The sequence below is a fragment of the Zootermopsis nevadensis genome, unplaced genomic scaffold, assembly GCF_977971745.1.
Source record: "Zootermopsis nevadensis isolate Lab colony 2312 unplaced genomic scaffold, Znev_1.0 Znev_ptg000024l, whole genome shotgun sequence".
NCBI classification, from domain to species: domain Eukaryota; kingdom Metazoa; phylum Arthropoda; class Insecta; order Blattodea; family Termopsidae; genus Zootermopsis; species Zootermopsis nevadensis.
The window spans coordinates 16,259,698-16,274,273 of record NW_028259156.1 but is presented as its reverse complement, the minus strand read 5'-3'; the positions used below and the strand labels follow the sequence as shown (position 1 = coordinate 16,274,273).

The window sequence follows — 14,576 nt, the reverse complement described above, 5'->3', positions numbered from 1 at the left end:
ATATAAATGTTTATCTATATGCAGGTGGGACGAGAAAGAATCAGACTGTTTTGCAAATATTTGTGATGCCCAGTTCCGCTATAGCTATGAATATCTGGGTAACACACCACGCCTTGTCATCACCCCTCTTACTGACAGATGTTATATCACACTTACACAGGTCTGAAGTGCAGCACTGTATTGCCTTTCACATTGTAGTACTTACATTTCATTGGCACATTGAGGAAAAAATTATATCTGTGAATAAGAGTAGAAAGTTCAGGTCTGGTTTGAAGCATATGCTTGTGTTGAACTGAATGTTAATATTATGTTACTGTAGTACTGTGTTCTTCTTGTATTATCTTTTATGTTTGATAATATCAGCAAAAACAAATTCTCCTGGCACCTTTCGAAAGTTCAAGCTAACTATGTGTGGATTTTTGGCAGTGGAAATTATAAATCACCATGGAATTATGTAAACAAAAGAAGGCTTAATATAGATTATTTTGTGTTATCTTGAGTGTATGATGAGATGGCCCATTTTCAACCTGCACTGACAAGAGCAGATGATGTATAATATCAATTGAGCCCATTTCAGTATCACAACAAGTTGCAAGTGACTCGCATATTTAACTTGCACAGTGAAATTTGTAGGTGAGGTACTTTCATTGTGGTCAGGAAGTGTCAGTGTGTACAAAAAGTTGTATAGTTTTTTCTATGATTACTTTTGTGGGCCTTTGTTTTGCTTTCTTGTTTAATAATAAGCCATTAATTAGAACTTAGAAATATGTTTTTATGTATTTTAAAATTATTTGAATGGTGTTTATGTACTTGCAGTCTCTACACCTGGTGATGGGTGGGGCTCCTGCAGGTCCTGCTGGTACAGGAAAGACAGAGACCACCAAAGATTTGGGACGTGCTCTTGGTATCACAGTTTATGTTTTTAACTGCTCTGAGCAGATGGATTACAAGGTGATGTGTATCTGTAACTACAAAGGACCACATTTCATACCCATACAAAACAGATGACAAAGTTGTTTTGTATATAGGATTTGACTTTTGTATTTCTGATCTTTGGTGCTTTGAAAAGTAAATATGTTGATAACTGGTTATAACAGGCATTTTAATAACTTATTATTTTCTTAATTTCATCTCACTCTCTCTTTTAGTGGCTGCATGTATGTATGTTGAAGGACCTTGGCCTTCTAACATATGAGAGGTTCCTTAATCTTCGGATGAGTGATCAGTCCCTTGCAAGGCATGCAAAATTTTCTAAAATTAAAAATTTCCAATGATAAAAAATTTGAAATACCTTCAAGAAGGAAGAAAATCTAAAATTGTCATTCCTCTGCTTTTGCATGCAACTGATGATGATGCCAAAGTTTATATGTGCTCTGTTACAGTCATGTGGCAACATTTATAAGGGACTGGCCCAAACTGGTGCCTGGGGATGTTTCGATGAGTTCAACCGGATTACAGTGGAGGTTCTGTCAGTAGTGGCTGTTCAAGTAAAATCTGTCCAGGTGAGATGGATTGTTTGCATCTTACACCAATGCACTAAGGTCATTTGTGTATGACTTTGAGATAGTGAATACAGTTTTAATTTGATGAATAGAACCTGACATACTTTTTCAAGCAGCATTACGTACTTGAGAAAGAGCATGTTACAACGTTTTGAGGCTCTTCCATTTCTGGATCAATCACTGTGAGCAACGTCTCCATTTCTTGATATGATACACGTTATTTATGCTAAAGGAACACAATAGTTGATACAGGAACATTTAAAACCTATTAATTTTAAAGCCATTATTGAGATATATGCAGTGTTTGCTATCAATAAAAATATGTGTTGTGAAACTTTACAATATATTGAATCATACACTGTGTGTTTTTTCATTAAACTTGATGCATGTTTTAGGATGCTATACGAGATAAAAGTACCACTTTCAATTTCATGGGAGAAATGATTGGATTAGTTCCAACAGTAGGTATTTTCATTACAATGAATCCTGGCTATGCTGGTCGTACAGAATTGCCAGAAAATCTGAAGGCTCTGTTCAGGTAAATAAATATTCTGTTTTACAATTCTAGCTCAGCCTTCTAAATAACATGAATGTAAAAGTGTACTTCATCGGGCAGCACATACTTTTCTAGTGCATTCTTTGCTATTTCCTGTACCTCACTGATACCAGGATTTATTTATTTCAAATAGAAATTTCTTGTTGCAAAGCTAATCACATTATAAACAGGACAGATAACCATACATTTTCCTATACTTCATTAAATACTCGTGCATCAAAAAGTACTTTAAATAACATTTGTAGCTCTTAATGAGAATATGTATTTATATGATGATCTGTTTTGGAGATGCCCATAAAGTGTGGGTTAAACTGAACCAATTTGAATCAAAATAAAATTTATCTTCAACCTTTAGTTTAGATCCTAGATACAAAGTTTCATCAGCATCCATTCACTAATATCTGTCCTGCAGCATACAGACAGGCATGACTTTTCCATTATATATTAATTTATGCATGCTGTGCAAAGAATGTATGCAAATGTCATACTACTATATGAAGGATGTTGTAGACAGCGTTTTCTTTATTCCAATGCTATATAGCAGTACTTTAAATTATTTTTCACCATGTTAACAGACACTTTGATGGTTATGTTGCAGGCCATGTGCAATGTGTGTACCAGATTTTGAACTCATCTGTGAAATTATGTTGGTAGCAGAAGGATTTCAAGAAGCTCGTGTTCTGGCAAGAAAATTTATCACATTGTATACTTTATGCAAGGAATTACTTTCTAAGCAAGATCATTATGACTGGGGCTTGCGAGCAATCAAATCAGTATTAGTAGTAGCAGGCTCTCTCAAGGTGATTGTGAAGTTAATTCCACTACAGATATTAAACTGCACTAAGCCAGGGATTCTTTTTTTTCCCCTTGAAGACATTGATACCAATTGAACTGCAGTGTTTATTTCCTTTTTCTCATCCATTGGCATTGCAAAATTAAATATAGGACATTTTATATTTATCAGTATCCATCCTTACATGACACTTTTGCAGCACATAGGAACCATTAATTCACATTAATAATTAAGTAAGGGCAACAAACAAATGAATAAAGGAGAATCAGAAAAGATAGATTTTTCATTTTGTAAGAAGAGGAGGTGCTGTTCCTGATTGTAATCAAGATCACAGGTTTCCATTCATGTTTCTATTAAGTCACAGAAAGCTGTAAAGAACATGAAGATACATTCATGTCATGTTGCATGTGACAGTATGCAGACAGTTGATGTTTGCCATTTTCATGTTCAGTTTTATTGAAAAGCTGTCATATGTGAAAATATAATACATGTCTGCTGTGATGATGTGACAATTTATTATTGCAGCGAGGCGATCCTGGACGTCCGGAAGAAGAAGTGTTGATGCGTGCTCTCAGAGACTTCAACATTCCAAAGGTGGTAACAGATGATTTCCCAGTGTTCATGGGTCTTATTGGCGACCTTTTCCCTGCATTAGATGTACCAAGAAAGCGAGACCAAGAATTTGAGCGAACAGTGAAACAAGCAGCTGTTGATTTATTGCTACAACCAGAAGACAATTTTATACTGAAGGTGCATTACTTATGAATGAAAATGTCACATCAGTTTTTCTTTCTCATTTTTAACTTTAAAAATATTCCATATTTCAAATGACTTCCTTCAGCTTCACAAATATGATTATTATTCTCACATTCTCATTCAATCTGTTCCACCATTTTGACTGGTGGCTGACTCAAGACAATACAACTATTACAATTAACATTGTGTTATTCCATCTGGTATGGCTGAAATATGACTACTAAAATTTAGGTTATGTTAGCTTTAGTTTTGGTGTATTTAAGTTTGATTAAGTTTGTTGACTAATTGATGTGCAGAAGATTTAGAAGGAGCTGTTTTGTATTTATTTCTTCCACAATTGTCACAAGTTTTTTGCGATTTCCTTTCTCATTTAATTTTTTATTCTTTTTATGTTTGCCTAGCTACTTCTTTATTGCAAATATCCACAAAATTTGACAAACCTCACCAAGTGTCACCATGTGGCACATTTCTCCCCTTATAAATTTAACTTTGTTGTTGTTATAAGACCTCATTGATTTATGCTTCAGAGGTATGCAATTTTGACTGCTTCAGGTGGTGCAGCTGGAAGAACTCCTGGAAGTACGACACTCTGTATTTGTTGTGGGGAATGCTGGGACTGGCAAGACACAAGTCTGGAAGACTTTGTTTCGCACCTATCAGAATATGAAGCGCAAACCAGTCTTTAATGACCTGAATCCAAAAGCTGTAACCAATGATGAACTCTTTGGGATCATCAATCCAAATACTCGAGAATGGAAGGATGGTGATTTTATTTTATGTATAAAATTATTAAAAGTTTACTCTTTGAGGTTGATTTGTTTCATATGATGTCAGTGCTGAGAAAAGCCTGTATTGAAGGGAGAATAAATTTGTATGTAACTTGAAGTGATGTGTTTGTTAGATATTAATGTATGTTATTTCAATAACAGAATATAACGTAAATTGTTTATGATGAGGCTTGTTACCCGAGAGTCTTTCATCAGCTTCAGTCACCATGAAAGCTTCACTTTATACAAATTAAATTGTTATTTACACTGTATTTTTGAATAGTCATTGTAGTTGTAATTTTCTCCATTAGATGTTCTAAAGCTAATACTTTGTGTTATGTTGTAGGTCTGTTCTCTGTGATAATGAGAGACCAAGCAAATTTAGGAGGTGATAATCCAAAATGGATTATCCTTGATGGTGATATTGACCCCATGTGGATTGAATCTTTGAACACAGTTATGGATGATAATAAGGTAAGAATGTTAATAACTCTCCGAAGATGGTAATTTATTCTTAGAGTTAACGTATTAGTGAAGGATTTTACAGGGAGCAAGCTGGATCTAAATGGGATATTTATTTCTGTTGTAGATGAGGGAAGAAGGTACATCCTATAAGTTATGCAGGGAATTTGTAAGGTTTGAATCTTTGGCTATTGATAAAATTAATGTTTTAACTCTAAGTATATATCCTTCTTAAATATATTTTGGTATTCTAATCATACATGTTATTGTTTCTTAGATAGAAATAAAGAATAACTTAGGATTTGAGGTTTTCTCGGTGGTGAGTTGGAAGATGGCTGTCTTCTGGGTTGTTGTGCCATGTAGTCTGGTGATTATCACCCTGATGATGGAGGCAGCAAGGACCCCTGAAATGTCGGTAAACTTCTGCCAGACTACACAGCACAACAACCTAGGAGATAGCCATCTTCATAAAGAGCAACATTTGTCAAAATTCTTTAAAGATTTACACTTATTTTTTCTTACCCCATGTCTTTTTCTCTGTGGTTCTTTGAATTTTTACATCCTCAGATACTGACACTTGCGAGCAATGAGAGGATAGCACTTACTCCAGTTATGAGACTGCTGTTTGAAATCTCAAACCTGCGTACAGCTACACCAGCAACTGTGTCTCGGGCTGGAATTCTGTATTTAAACCCACAGGACCTTGGATGGAACCCGTAAGAAAACTCATTTAAAACGTGGTATAGTGAGACAAATATTAACCTTCATATCTGAGACATTTATTTAAACTGGAGACATCACAAATGAAGAAATAAAATAAAATAAAATAAAATCTTTTGTTATGTTAAGCTGAAACTGTGTGAGGGGAAAATTTTCTGTGAAGAAGTCTTCTTAAATGTGCTTACATTTTTTTTTTTTTTTTTTTTTTTGCAATTAAAAAAGTTAGGCTTATGTAACAGCAGACAAAAATGTTAACATTTTCCAGAGTAGTAATTAATGTTCTGATTCATTTAACACTCATGTTAACATTTCAGGTATGTGACAAGCTGGCTTGAAACACGAGTAAATTCTACAGAGAAGTCTAACCTTGTCATGCTTTTTGATAAATACATCCCTTTGTGCCTTGAAAATATAAGAGTTCGTTTTAAGAAAATCACCCCTATCACTGAGATGGCACATATACAAATGTTGTGTCACTTACTTCAATGCCTTCTTACACCAACAAATACTCCTCCAGGTAAGAGGACTGTCTAATCTGTCAAGAAATACTAAATAATTTGCTGCTGATTACCTCACAAGTAGAAGGTTCCGAAGGTTTAATACCATTGATACAGACATTTTATATGATCCTGAACTAGTTTTGCTCACACATTGCATCTACCAAAGTTTCATGTTAATAATTATTTCATCTCCTCATGGATTTTCGGATGACTGATTTAGGATATTTTTTACCAAAAATTTTGGAGGAATTTTTTCTCTCCAAGTCCATAAATTATATACAATTCTTTATCATTGAATGTTGCACTTTGGTTATGTTAAACATTGCCTGCCATCTGAGGTATATTTCAAATATGAAGTGTTTTGGGAGTTGGCTAAAGGCCTACTCCCATCATTAAATGTTTGGTTGTTGTTAATCTGACAGGAATTTTTACTGTTTCTATTTCTGAGATTTATAGTAAGGTTTGAGAGAAGCCCAGAATCTTTGTTTGAATACTAAACATGTATGTTATTTATTAGCTTACTATAATCTTACATACTGAAAACTATAATTTAGAAGGTTTCTAGATTTGTTCTTAACTATCGCTACTAATCATGAATACAATAACAAAAAATATCTGTCAGTACAATAACAACCAGTTACCTGAAGATTAAGCAGAGCCAACTCCTGAAATTCTTTGTATATCCAATAAAACTCAGACAGTAGACATCAATGTGACTGTGATGTACTGAAATAACCACTGTCATAAACCTTTAGATAATCACCATTTAATGTACCAGCACTTTTTATTTCTTAATTTCTATGATGGTTTTATCTTGATCATGCTTGGCAAATATAAAATGAAATTTTGCTGCATTATAACATTGCATTTCTATTTCAGATTGTCCAAAAGAGTGGTATGAAATTTACTTTGTTTTTGCCTGTGTATGGGCATTTGGAGCAGCTATGTTTCAAGACCAGGTACAGAATCTTTTATATCAGAAAAAGAATTTCATTTGGGTTATATGAATGTAATTTAAGCAGTTAAGATAATTTATGGTGGTGAATGGCATGGTTCTAAAGAACAGGAATGGATAAATAGCTTTATCATTCTCATGAAGTAACCAATGCTATATAATATGGTACTTTCACTTGAAAAGGAAGGCACATTTTCATACAGTCAGCTACATTGTCTCTCTCTATTTTTTATGTAGGCCATTGACTATCGTGTGGAGTTCACCAAGTGGTGGGTTAATGAATTTAAAACCATCAAGTTTCCAACCCAAGGCACTGTATTTGACTACTATATTGATACAGAAACTAAACAGTTCTTACTCTGGACTGAGCGGCTTCCTATCTTCACACTTGATCCAGATATACCATTGCAGGTATTCTTTTCCAAATTTTACATTCCACTACTTTGCTATGATGTATATGATGATGATGAGAATTATGACTGCTGTGACTTGAGTAATATTAAGAAAATATGGTATCAACCTGTTTTAAGAGTCCTTTTAAAGAATCCATAACTAGTTTAAGATCATCCCCTTTTTTATTTTAAGCCAAGTGATTTATGTAGTTGTTAAGAGTTCCATTAAGTAACTTGTTAGTGAATTATCAAATCTTAATTGGGAACATTTTTAAAGCAAAACACATTGAATTTAGTTTTCCTTCAGTTTTATCTTTCAAAACTGACATGCATTTTACATTTGGGCTGCACTGAATATGGGCAAATAGATACTTGGTCAGTATTCACATGAAGGTAACATGTTCTTTGCATGTGTTTAGGCTGCATTAGTTCATACTTCAGAATCCATCAGAATGCGTTTCTTTCTGGACTTGCTGATGGAGCAGCGACATCCGGTGATGCTGGTGGGTAGTGCTGGTGTTGGGAAGACAGTACTGATCTGTGACAAACTATCATCATTGTCTGAAAATTATGCAGTTGCCAATTTGCCTTTCAACTTCTACACTACATCAGGTGAAATTATGGATAATATAGATAGTGTACTTTTATACACTACGTGAAAAAATTCAGAGTACATATTTAGATTTATTTAAATTAGTGTCACATTTTTAAATCAGTTCCAACATTTCAGAAATGCTACAAAAAATTTTGGAGAAGCCATTAGAGAAGAAAGCAGGCAGAAATTATGGTCCACCTGGGAACAAGAATCTTGTTTACTTTATTGATGACATGAATATGCCTAAGGTATGTTTACTAAACTGAAGTAAACTGAAGTGGGGAAAAAGTAATTTTGAATTATTCTTTTCCAGAATCGTGAAGTGGTCGCATGTAAAAGATTAAATCATTTTACAGTTTTGCACATAGTGCATTCAACTCATATTCAGGAAGTTCTTTAATGTGCAGTATATACATCACGTGGGAGCATATTGTCACATGGCATATAAGTTTTATCTAAGACCACAGTTTTCTAAAACATTTTACAAATGTTTTACAGGTAGACTTTTATGGAACTGTGCAGCCTCACACGCTGATCCGTCAGCACCTTGACTACAGTCATTGGTATGATCGTAATAAACTGACACTCAAAGACATTCATAAATGTCAGTATGTGGCCTGTATGAATCCTACAGCTGGCAGCTTCACAATCAATCCGCGACTCCAGCGCCACTTCTGTGTGTTTGCTATTAGGTAGGAACCTGTGAGCTACTGAGCAGTATGTATGGCAGGGGTGGCCAACCCAAATGATCTTTCGGGCCACTTTGGAAATGTATCATAACTCCGCGGGCCACATATAAAATTATATGGATGCACAAATAATGTATTTTTTTAATACATTGGTTTTCACTACTTTGGCCATTATAAAATAAATATATTTTGTAAAAGTGTGATGAATTTCGCGGGCCACATGCGGCCCGCGGGCCGCGGGTTGGGCACCCCTGATGTATGGTATCAGGCTTCACCAATTTCAATTTATATGTCATAATAGTAGTGGAGCTTCAAAAGTGTACTAAAATTTTTGATGACCACTCTCACATCCCCTAGTAAGTTACTACTGCCATTGAAGAAGAAGCAAATATGATTTTCTCTGAGGCATTTAAGCGTTCAAAACCATATTTTTACAATAAATATATTGTACTTGAAATGGTATGAATATTTATCATGTATTTTGGATTTCATCAATACACTCCAAGAACTAAACATTTTCCATGTTCCCTTTTATAGCTTATTAGTAAGTAAAGTAATTCCAGAAACACTTGTATGTTGCTGACAGCTTCCCTGGAGCAGAGGCAGTGAACACCATTTATCACTCCATCTTGTCACAGCACATGTCCAACCCAGAGTACAAGTTTCCCATGTCAGTAGTGAAGCTGACACCCAATGTTGTTTCAGCATCACTTGCTCTGCATCACAAAGTGTCACAGGTGTTTCTTCCCACTGCCATCAAGTTCCATTATATCTTCAATCTCAGGGACTTCTCCAGTGTTTTCCAGGTACTATGTTTTGAGCATTACCAAAACTTTGTGTACTGACAGTCAAGAAATATCACATCATTATTAACTGAATATCAAGTCACAACATTTGTTATTAGATGAAGTCATTAATTACATATGTGAAATATGCACCCATTTGGTCTAATTCAGGATTATACCATAACAGACGGATTACAAGACCTCCTGTGCGATGACTTTTAATGTGGAAATCATATTTATTTTTCTGTGTAGGGATTGCTGTTTAGTACCAGTGATTGCCTGCCTCAGCACACTGACTTGGTGAGACTTTGGATGCATGAATCACAGCGTGTTTATGGTGACAAACTTGTAGATGAGAAAGACATTGAAACCTATAGTAAAATACAAATTGATATAGTCAAAAAGAATTTTGAGGTTAGTATATCACAAAAAAAAACATAATTTAATTAAATACCTCCTGCTGCACTGAACATAATAAAGTAATATAAAAGGGGTGTATAAATTAAATGGTCTGGCAGCATCAAGACATGTTGAATGTAAACTGCATTGAAAATTATTAAGGGTTAGTAGGAATGAGTAAATTTCTTCATAAGTTCTAGGTGTCATATAAAAATTTATGACATGTACAAATGTGTTTGAAGTATACATTTACAAAAATAGAATACCTTTCTTAAGGATTACTGTTATCTTGTGGCATGTTCGTGTTTGTTAGTCATAGTGCAGTACGTAATTATATTTCAGGAGGTTGATGAGTCGCTACTGGCAGAGAAACCTAATATTTACTGCCATTTTGCTCAAGGCATTGGTGAGCCTAAATACATGAAAGTGGAGAGTTGGAAGTCTTTAGCTGTTCTCCTCCAAGATGCACTCATTAGTTACAATGATCTTGTAGCTGCCATCAATTTGGTGCTGTTTGAAGATGCCATGATGCATGTTTGCAGGTAGCAGTCTTGTATTGCTTACATTCAGAAAAACCTTTTGGGTTGTGATGCCATGTGGGTTTGTAGATGGTTACCAGTATCATCTTCATCATCTTAAAGTTAGTATATTCCTCCAAAACACTGCTAACTACCTACAAGACAGTGTGACATTACAACCCAGACGACCATTATCAACATCTTCATTGTCATGAGAACCTTAAATCTCAGACTATTCTGAAAAGTTGTACTGTTTTCTTATATTTTCATCAGATAAGTATAATATAATGTACCACTTTTATTTCTGTTAAATTAGCATATATTAATTGTTTGTAACACTTATTTCTTGTAATTGTTCCATATTAATCAATTTCTCACATATTTTTGCTTTAAAATTTGAATTGTCCTCTTTATTTCATTATCATCCCATTTTCTTGTTAATTAAAACATGATAAGGTTATGTTTATTTCCAAGTACAGAAATCTTAAATTATTTTGATATTCACAGCTCCAGGCTTAGAAGTTTCTGACTGTTTTGTGATGTAGAATTAATCGCATCCTGGAGTCTCCTAGAGGAAGTGCACTGCTGGTTGGTGTGGGTGGATCTGGAAAGCAATCACTGGCGAGACTTGCTGCCTTCATATCCAGCCTTGAGGTATCACAGATCCAGCTGCGTAAAGGCTATGGAATTCCGGATTTGAAAGTAAGTCAAAGCTGCTAACCAACACATCAGTCTTTAATGAATAACAACTCATTTTAATCATTGTTCTTCATTGCAGAATGAACTGTCTGGCCTTTACATGAAAGCAGGGTTGAAGAATGTTGGCATTGTGTTCCTGATGACAGATGCACAAGTACCAAGTGAACACTTTCTGGTTCTTATTAATGATTTGCTGGCTTCTGGTGAAGTGCCTGACTTGTTTGCTGATGATGACATTGAAAATATTATTGCTGGTGTCCGAAATGAGGCAAGTACTTCTAGCAGGAAATGGTGTTGTACATCTTAAATATTTCCTTGCATTAAAATTTTTGTTTTCTTATTTTCCATGAATTTTAAATCCAGAATGATATTTGGTGATATGGAATTGATGAAGTAAACTGCAAAATGAAGGGTGTATTATAACTGAGTGTACTTCCTTGTCAGAGATGCTTTATCATGTCATATGTAGAATCATGGCTAAACAGTTACTGCTAAATGACTTTCTTGAGACTTTGACTCGTGTTAGTAACAGCCATGTCCATATAATTAACAGTGATAGACTTCTCAAGTTAATGATAATGGACAGACTTACTGCAAAAATGCACTGAGGGGGATCTTTGATTGATGATTGTTTCATAATGTGTCAAAAACAACTTTTGAAGAGACTGAGGCTGGAATGGGTCACCAAGTGGGGTGACTGCTTGACTGATGTCAATGATGATGAATGTTACTGTAGAAATGAATTTTATGTTGGGAGCTGAAATAAGGCTCCTAAAAGACATGATCTAGTGCATTTTTAAACTGTTAGAAAATCTTCCTATACAATTCTAATCGCTATACAACTGCATTTCTTTATTGTAGGTGAAAGGTGCTGGCATGCTAGACACACGAGAGAACTGCTGGAAATTCTTTATAGACCGTGTTCGTCGCCAGCTGAAAGTAGTACTGTGTTTTTCCCCTGTTGGATCCACCTTGAGAGTACGTGCTCGGAAATTTCCTGCCATTATTAACTGCACAGCTATAAACTGGTTCCATGAATGGCCTCAAGAAGCACTTATATCCGTCTCAAAGCGGTTTTTGGAAGAGTTGGATGTATTGCCCGTGAGTAAATCAGTTGTAGTTTTAGCTATTTACAGGATCTTTATAATACAGCAATATTATAAAGTGTCATAAATGCCACTAAACACCTACATAAGTTTTTACAGAATTAATGGTTAAGTAGTCTGTCTTTTATGTCTTTAGCCTATTCATTGCAAAAACATAACTAATACAACACCTACAATTTTATTTGTTTGTAGGAATGTTACCATGACTCAGTGGCACGTTTCATGGGCTTTGTTCACATGTCTGTCAACTCCACGTCTCGGGTTTACCTTCAGAATGAGCGACGCTACAACTACACCACACCTAAGTCATTTCTTGAACAAATCAGCCTCTATTCCAAATTGCTTCGACAGAAGAGCTCTGAACTCACGGGCAAGGTGGCTCGCTTGGTGAATGGACTAGATAAACTTCGCAGCACTGCAGAGCAGGTCAGACACAACCATGTTTCCTTAACCTATTTATTTATGGTATTTATATATCTTTCTACTCAGTACATGATATAGATTTATGTGAATACCTTTTTGAATATATATTCATACTCATATTATTAATTATGACAGTATAATGGAATTGCTTTTGTAAAGTAATGTATTCTTTTTATGTTGGAATTAATTTATTTTGTGTAAAATGTGCATTACACCTTTCAAATGTATAATTTAATAACCTGTCTACAGAAAATTAAAGGCAGTTGCTCTGGAGAATTTTAAATGGAAAGTGAACCTTTACAGGTTGATGAATTGAAAGCAAAACTTGCAATTCAAGAATTGGAGCTGAAAGAGAAGAATGACGCTGCAGATGCCCTTATTGAAATTGTACGAGTTGAAACAGAAAAAGTGTCTACAGAAAAATCATTAGGTAAGGTGCATTCTACATATACCTGAGGTACACCATTCATATCTCAAATTATACAGAGTACTGGAAAATAAGCCACATGTATTATTGGAGTTTTAAATCTAAAAGTTCACATCTGGTAAATACTTTTATAATACAGCTTAGTTAGTTCCAAGATAAAACACTTATCCTTTGTTGAGAGGTGATTGCGATCTTGTGATATATTTCTGTTGTATCTCAGTTTGTGTAAACAGTTGTTGGGATAATATGTTTTCAAAGAAATAACAATCTACATTGTCCGCAAAGCTCACAATATTTCACTCAGAAAATCCTTTGGGAAGAGACTGCTAGGGAAATCTAGGCATAGGTGGAAGGATAATATTATGTAGAGTGTCAGATTTTGGACTGATTTCATCTGGCTCAGAATAGAGACCTATAGTGGGCTCTTATGGGCATGGTAATAAACTTCAGGTTTCATAAAAGACACTGCATTTGTTGACCTACTGATGAACGTCAGCTTCTCAAGAATGTAAGATTCATATTTAAAATTAAGTTTATTATTTCATTACTTCTGTGTGCTGTGATGATATGTTTTGCTAAAAACCTTAAATGTATCAACTCCCCTCCCATTACATGAGAATACCAGTACTTTTTTCTGGGAAAAAGCACTGCAAACACCTGACATCAGTGGGCGTTTGCCTTCATTTTGATATTTGGTTGGTGTTGAAAGTTTGACTGCAGACAGATATATATGTACATGCAAATATAGATAGTTGTTTGTATTGTTAAACTTAACAGCGGATGATGAGGAATACAAAGTGGGGCTTATAGCTGAGGAGGTGAGCAAGAAACAAAAAGACTGTGAGGAAGATTTGACAAAGGCAGAACCTGCTCTCAGTGCTGCACAGGAGGCTCTGAACACCCTAAACAAGGTGACAAGATGTGAATGGTATAAATTAATCATTAATTATTTGTATTAATCCTTATACAAAAAAGTAACATAGTAGTTTAGGAATTCAAAATTTTCAGCAAAACTGATCAGATTGCATATTTCTTCAGGCCTTTCTTAAATGAAGTGCCCTTAACTTCGTGATTTTATTTTAAAAAACTGCTCTTCGAAAAGTATATAATTGACCAGAAGGGTAAAAGTACTTGTGAAAGGTCAATGAGTTAGACTTGTGCAATTGCTCATGAAAGTTTCATTATGATCATAGGTTGGGCTGAAGAGGTTAAATAAAGTTCATTTCATGTCATAAAACAAGCTCTCAGAACAAACATTGCACTCACAGCCTTTGTTATTGCTCTGGAACCAGCAGAACATCCCGTATTTAGTGCTGCAATATGGCACTTCCTGAAGTAGCCAGAGGAACATCCAAATGTCTTCATTCCAAGTACTTGTGGAGCTGGGAAAGTACATAAAATTGTATAAAATACATTTAATTCAGTTATTCTGACAGTACTGGTATTCAGTGAATTTGAATTACATGCCTCATAATTGATTATAGATCATTACCTTGTAGGTTATATTAATGTATGATACTGATGAAGAGGGT

The 14,576-nt window shown here is 34.9% G+C and overlaps 1 protein-coding gene across 2 annotated transcripts in view; it reads left to right on the top strand.

The window, feature by feature from the left end:
• Dhc93AB (Dynein heavy chain at 93AB) overlaps positions 1-14,576 on the top strand; it is a 61,100-nt gene that overhangs the window by 29,672 nt on the left and 16,852 nt on the right. For both annotated transcript variants that reach the window (XM_022081700.2, XM_022081702.2), the window contains 24 exons: positions 25-160; positions 817-951; positions 1,383-1,502; positions 1,898-2,040; positions 2,657-2,858; positions 3,377-3,601; positions 4,160-4,370; positions 4,721-4,848; positions 5,404-5,552; positions 5,871-6,073; positions 6,936-7,015; positions 7,249-7,422; positions 7,823-8,015; positions 8,134-8,246; positions 8,497-8,690; positions 9,274-9,493; positions 9,725-9,886; positions 10,214-10,413; positions 10,935-11,091; positions 11,168-11,356; positions 11,950-12,189; positions 12,387-12,620; positions 12,921-13,047; positions 13,822-13,955. In XM_022081700.2, the coding sequence (XP_021937392.2) occupies positions 25-160; positions 817-951; positions 1,383-1,502; positions 1,898-2,040; positions 2,657-2,858; positions 3,377-3,601; positions 4,160-4,370; positions 4,721-4,848; positions 5,404-5,552; positions 5,871-6,073; positions 6,936-7,015; positions 7,249-7,422; positions 7,823-8,015; positions 8,134-8,246; positions 8,497-8,690; positions 9,274-9,493; positions 9,725-9,886; positions 10,214-10,413; positions 10,935-11,091; positions 11,168-11,356; positions 11,950-12,189; positions 12,387-12,620; positions 12,921-13,047; positions 13,822-13,955 (4,069 nt within the window). The remainder of the gene's footprint in view (positions 1-24; positions 161-816; positions 952-1,382; positions 1,503-1,897; positions 2,041-2,656; positions 2,859-3,376; positions 3,602-4,159; positions 4,371-4,720; positions 4,849-5,403; positions 5,553-5,870; positions 6,074-6,935; positions 7,016-7,248; positions 7,423-7,822; positions 8,016-8,133; positions 8,247-8,496; positions 8,691-9,273; positions 9,494-9,724; positions 9,887-10,213; positions 10,414-10,934; positions 11,092-11,167; positions 11,357-11,949; positions 12,190-12,386; positions 12,621-12,920; positions 13,048-13,821; positions 13,956-14,576) is intronic.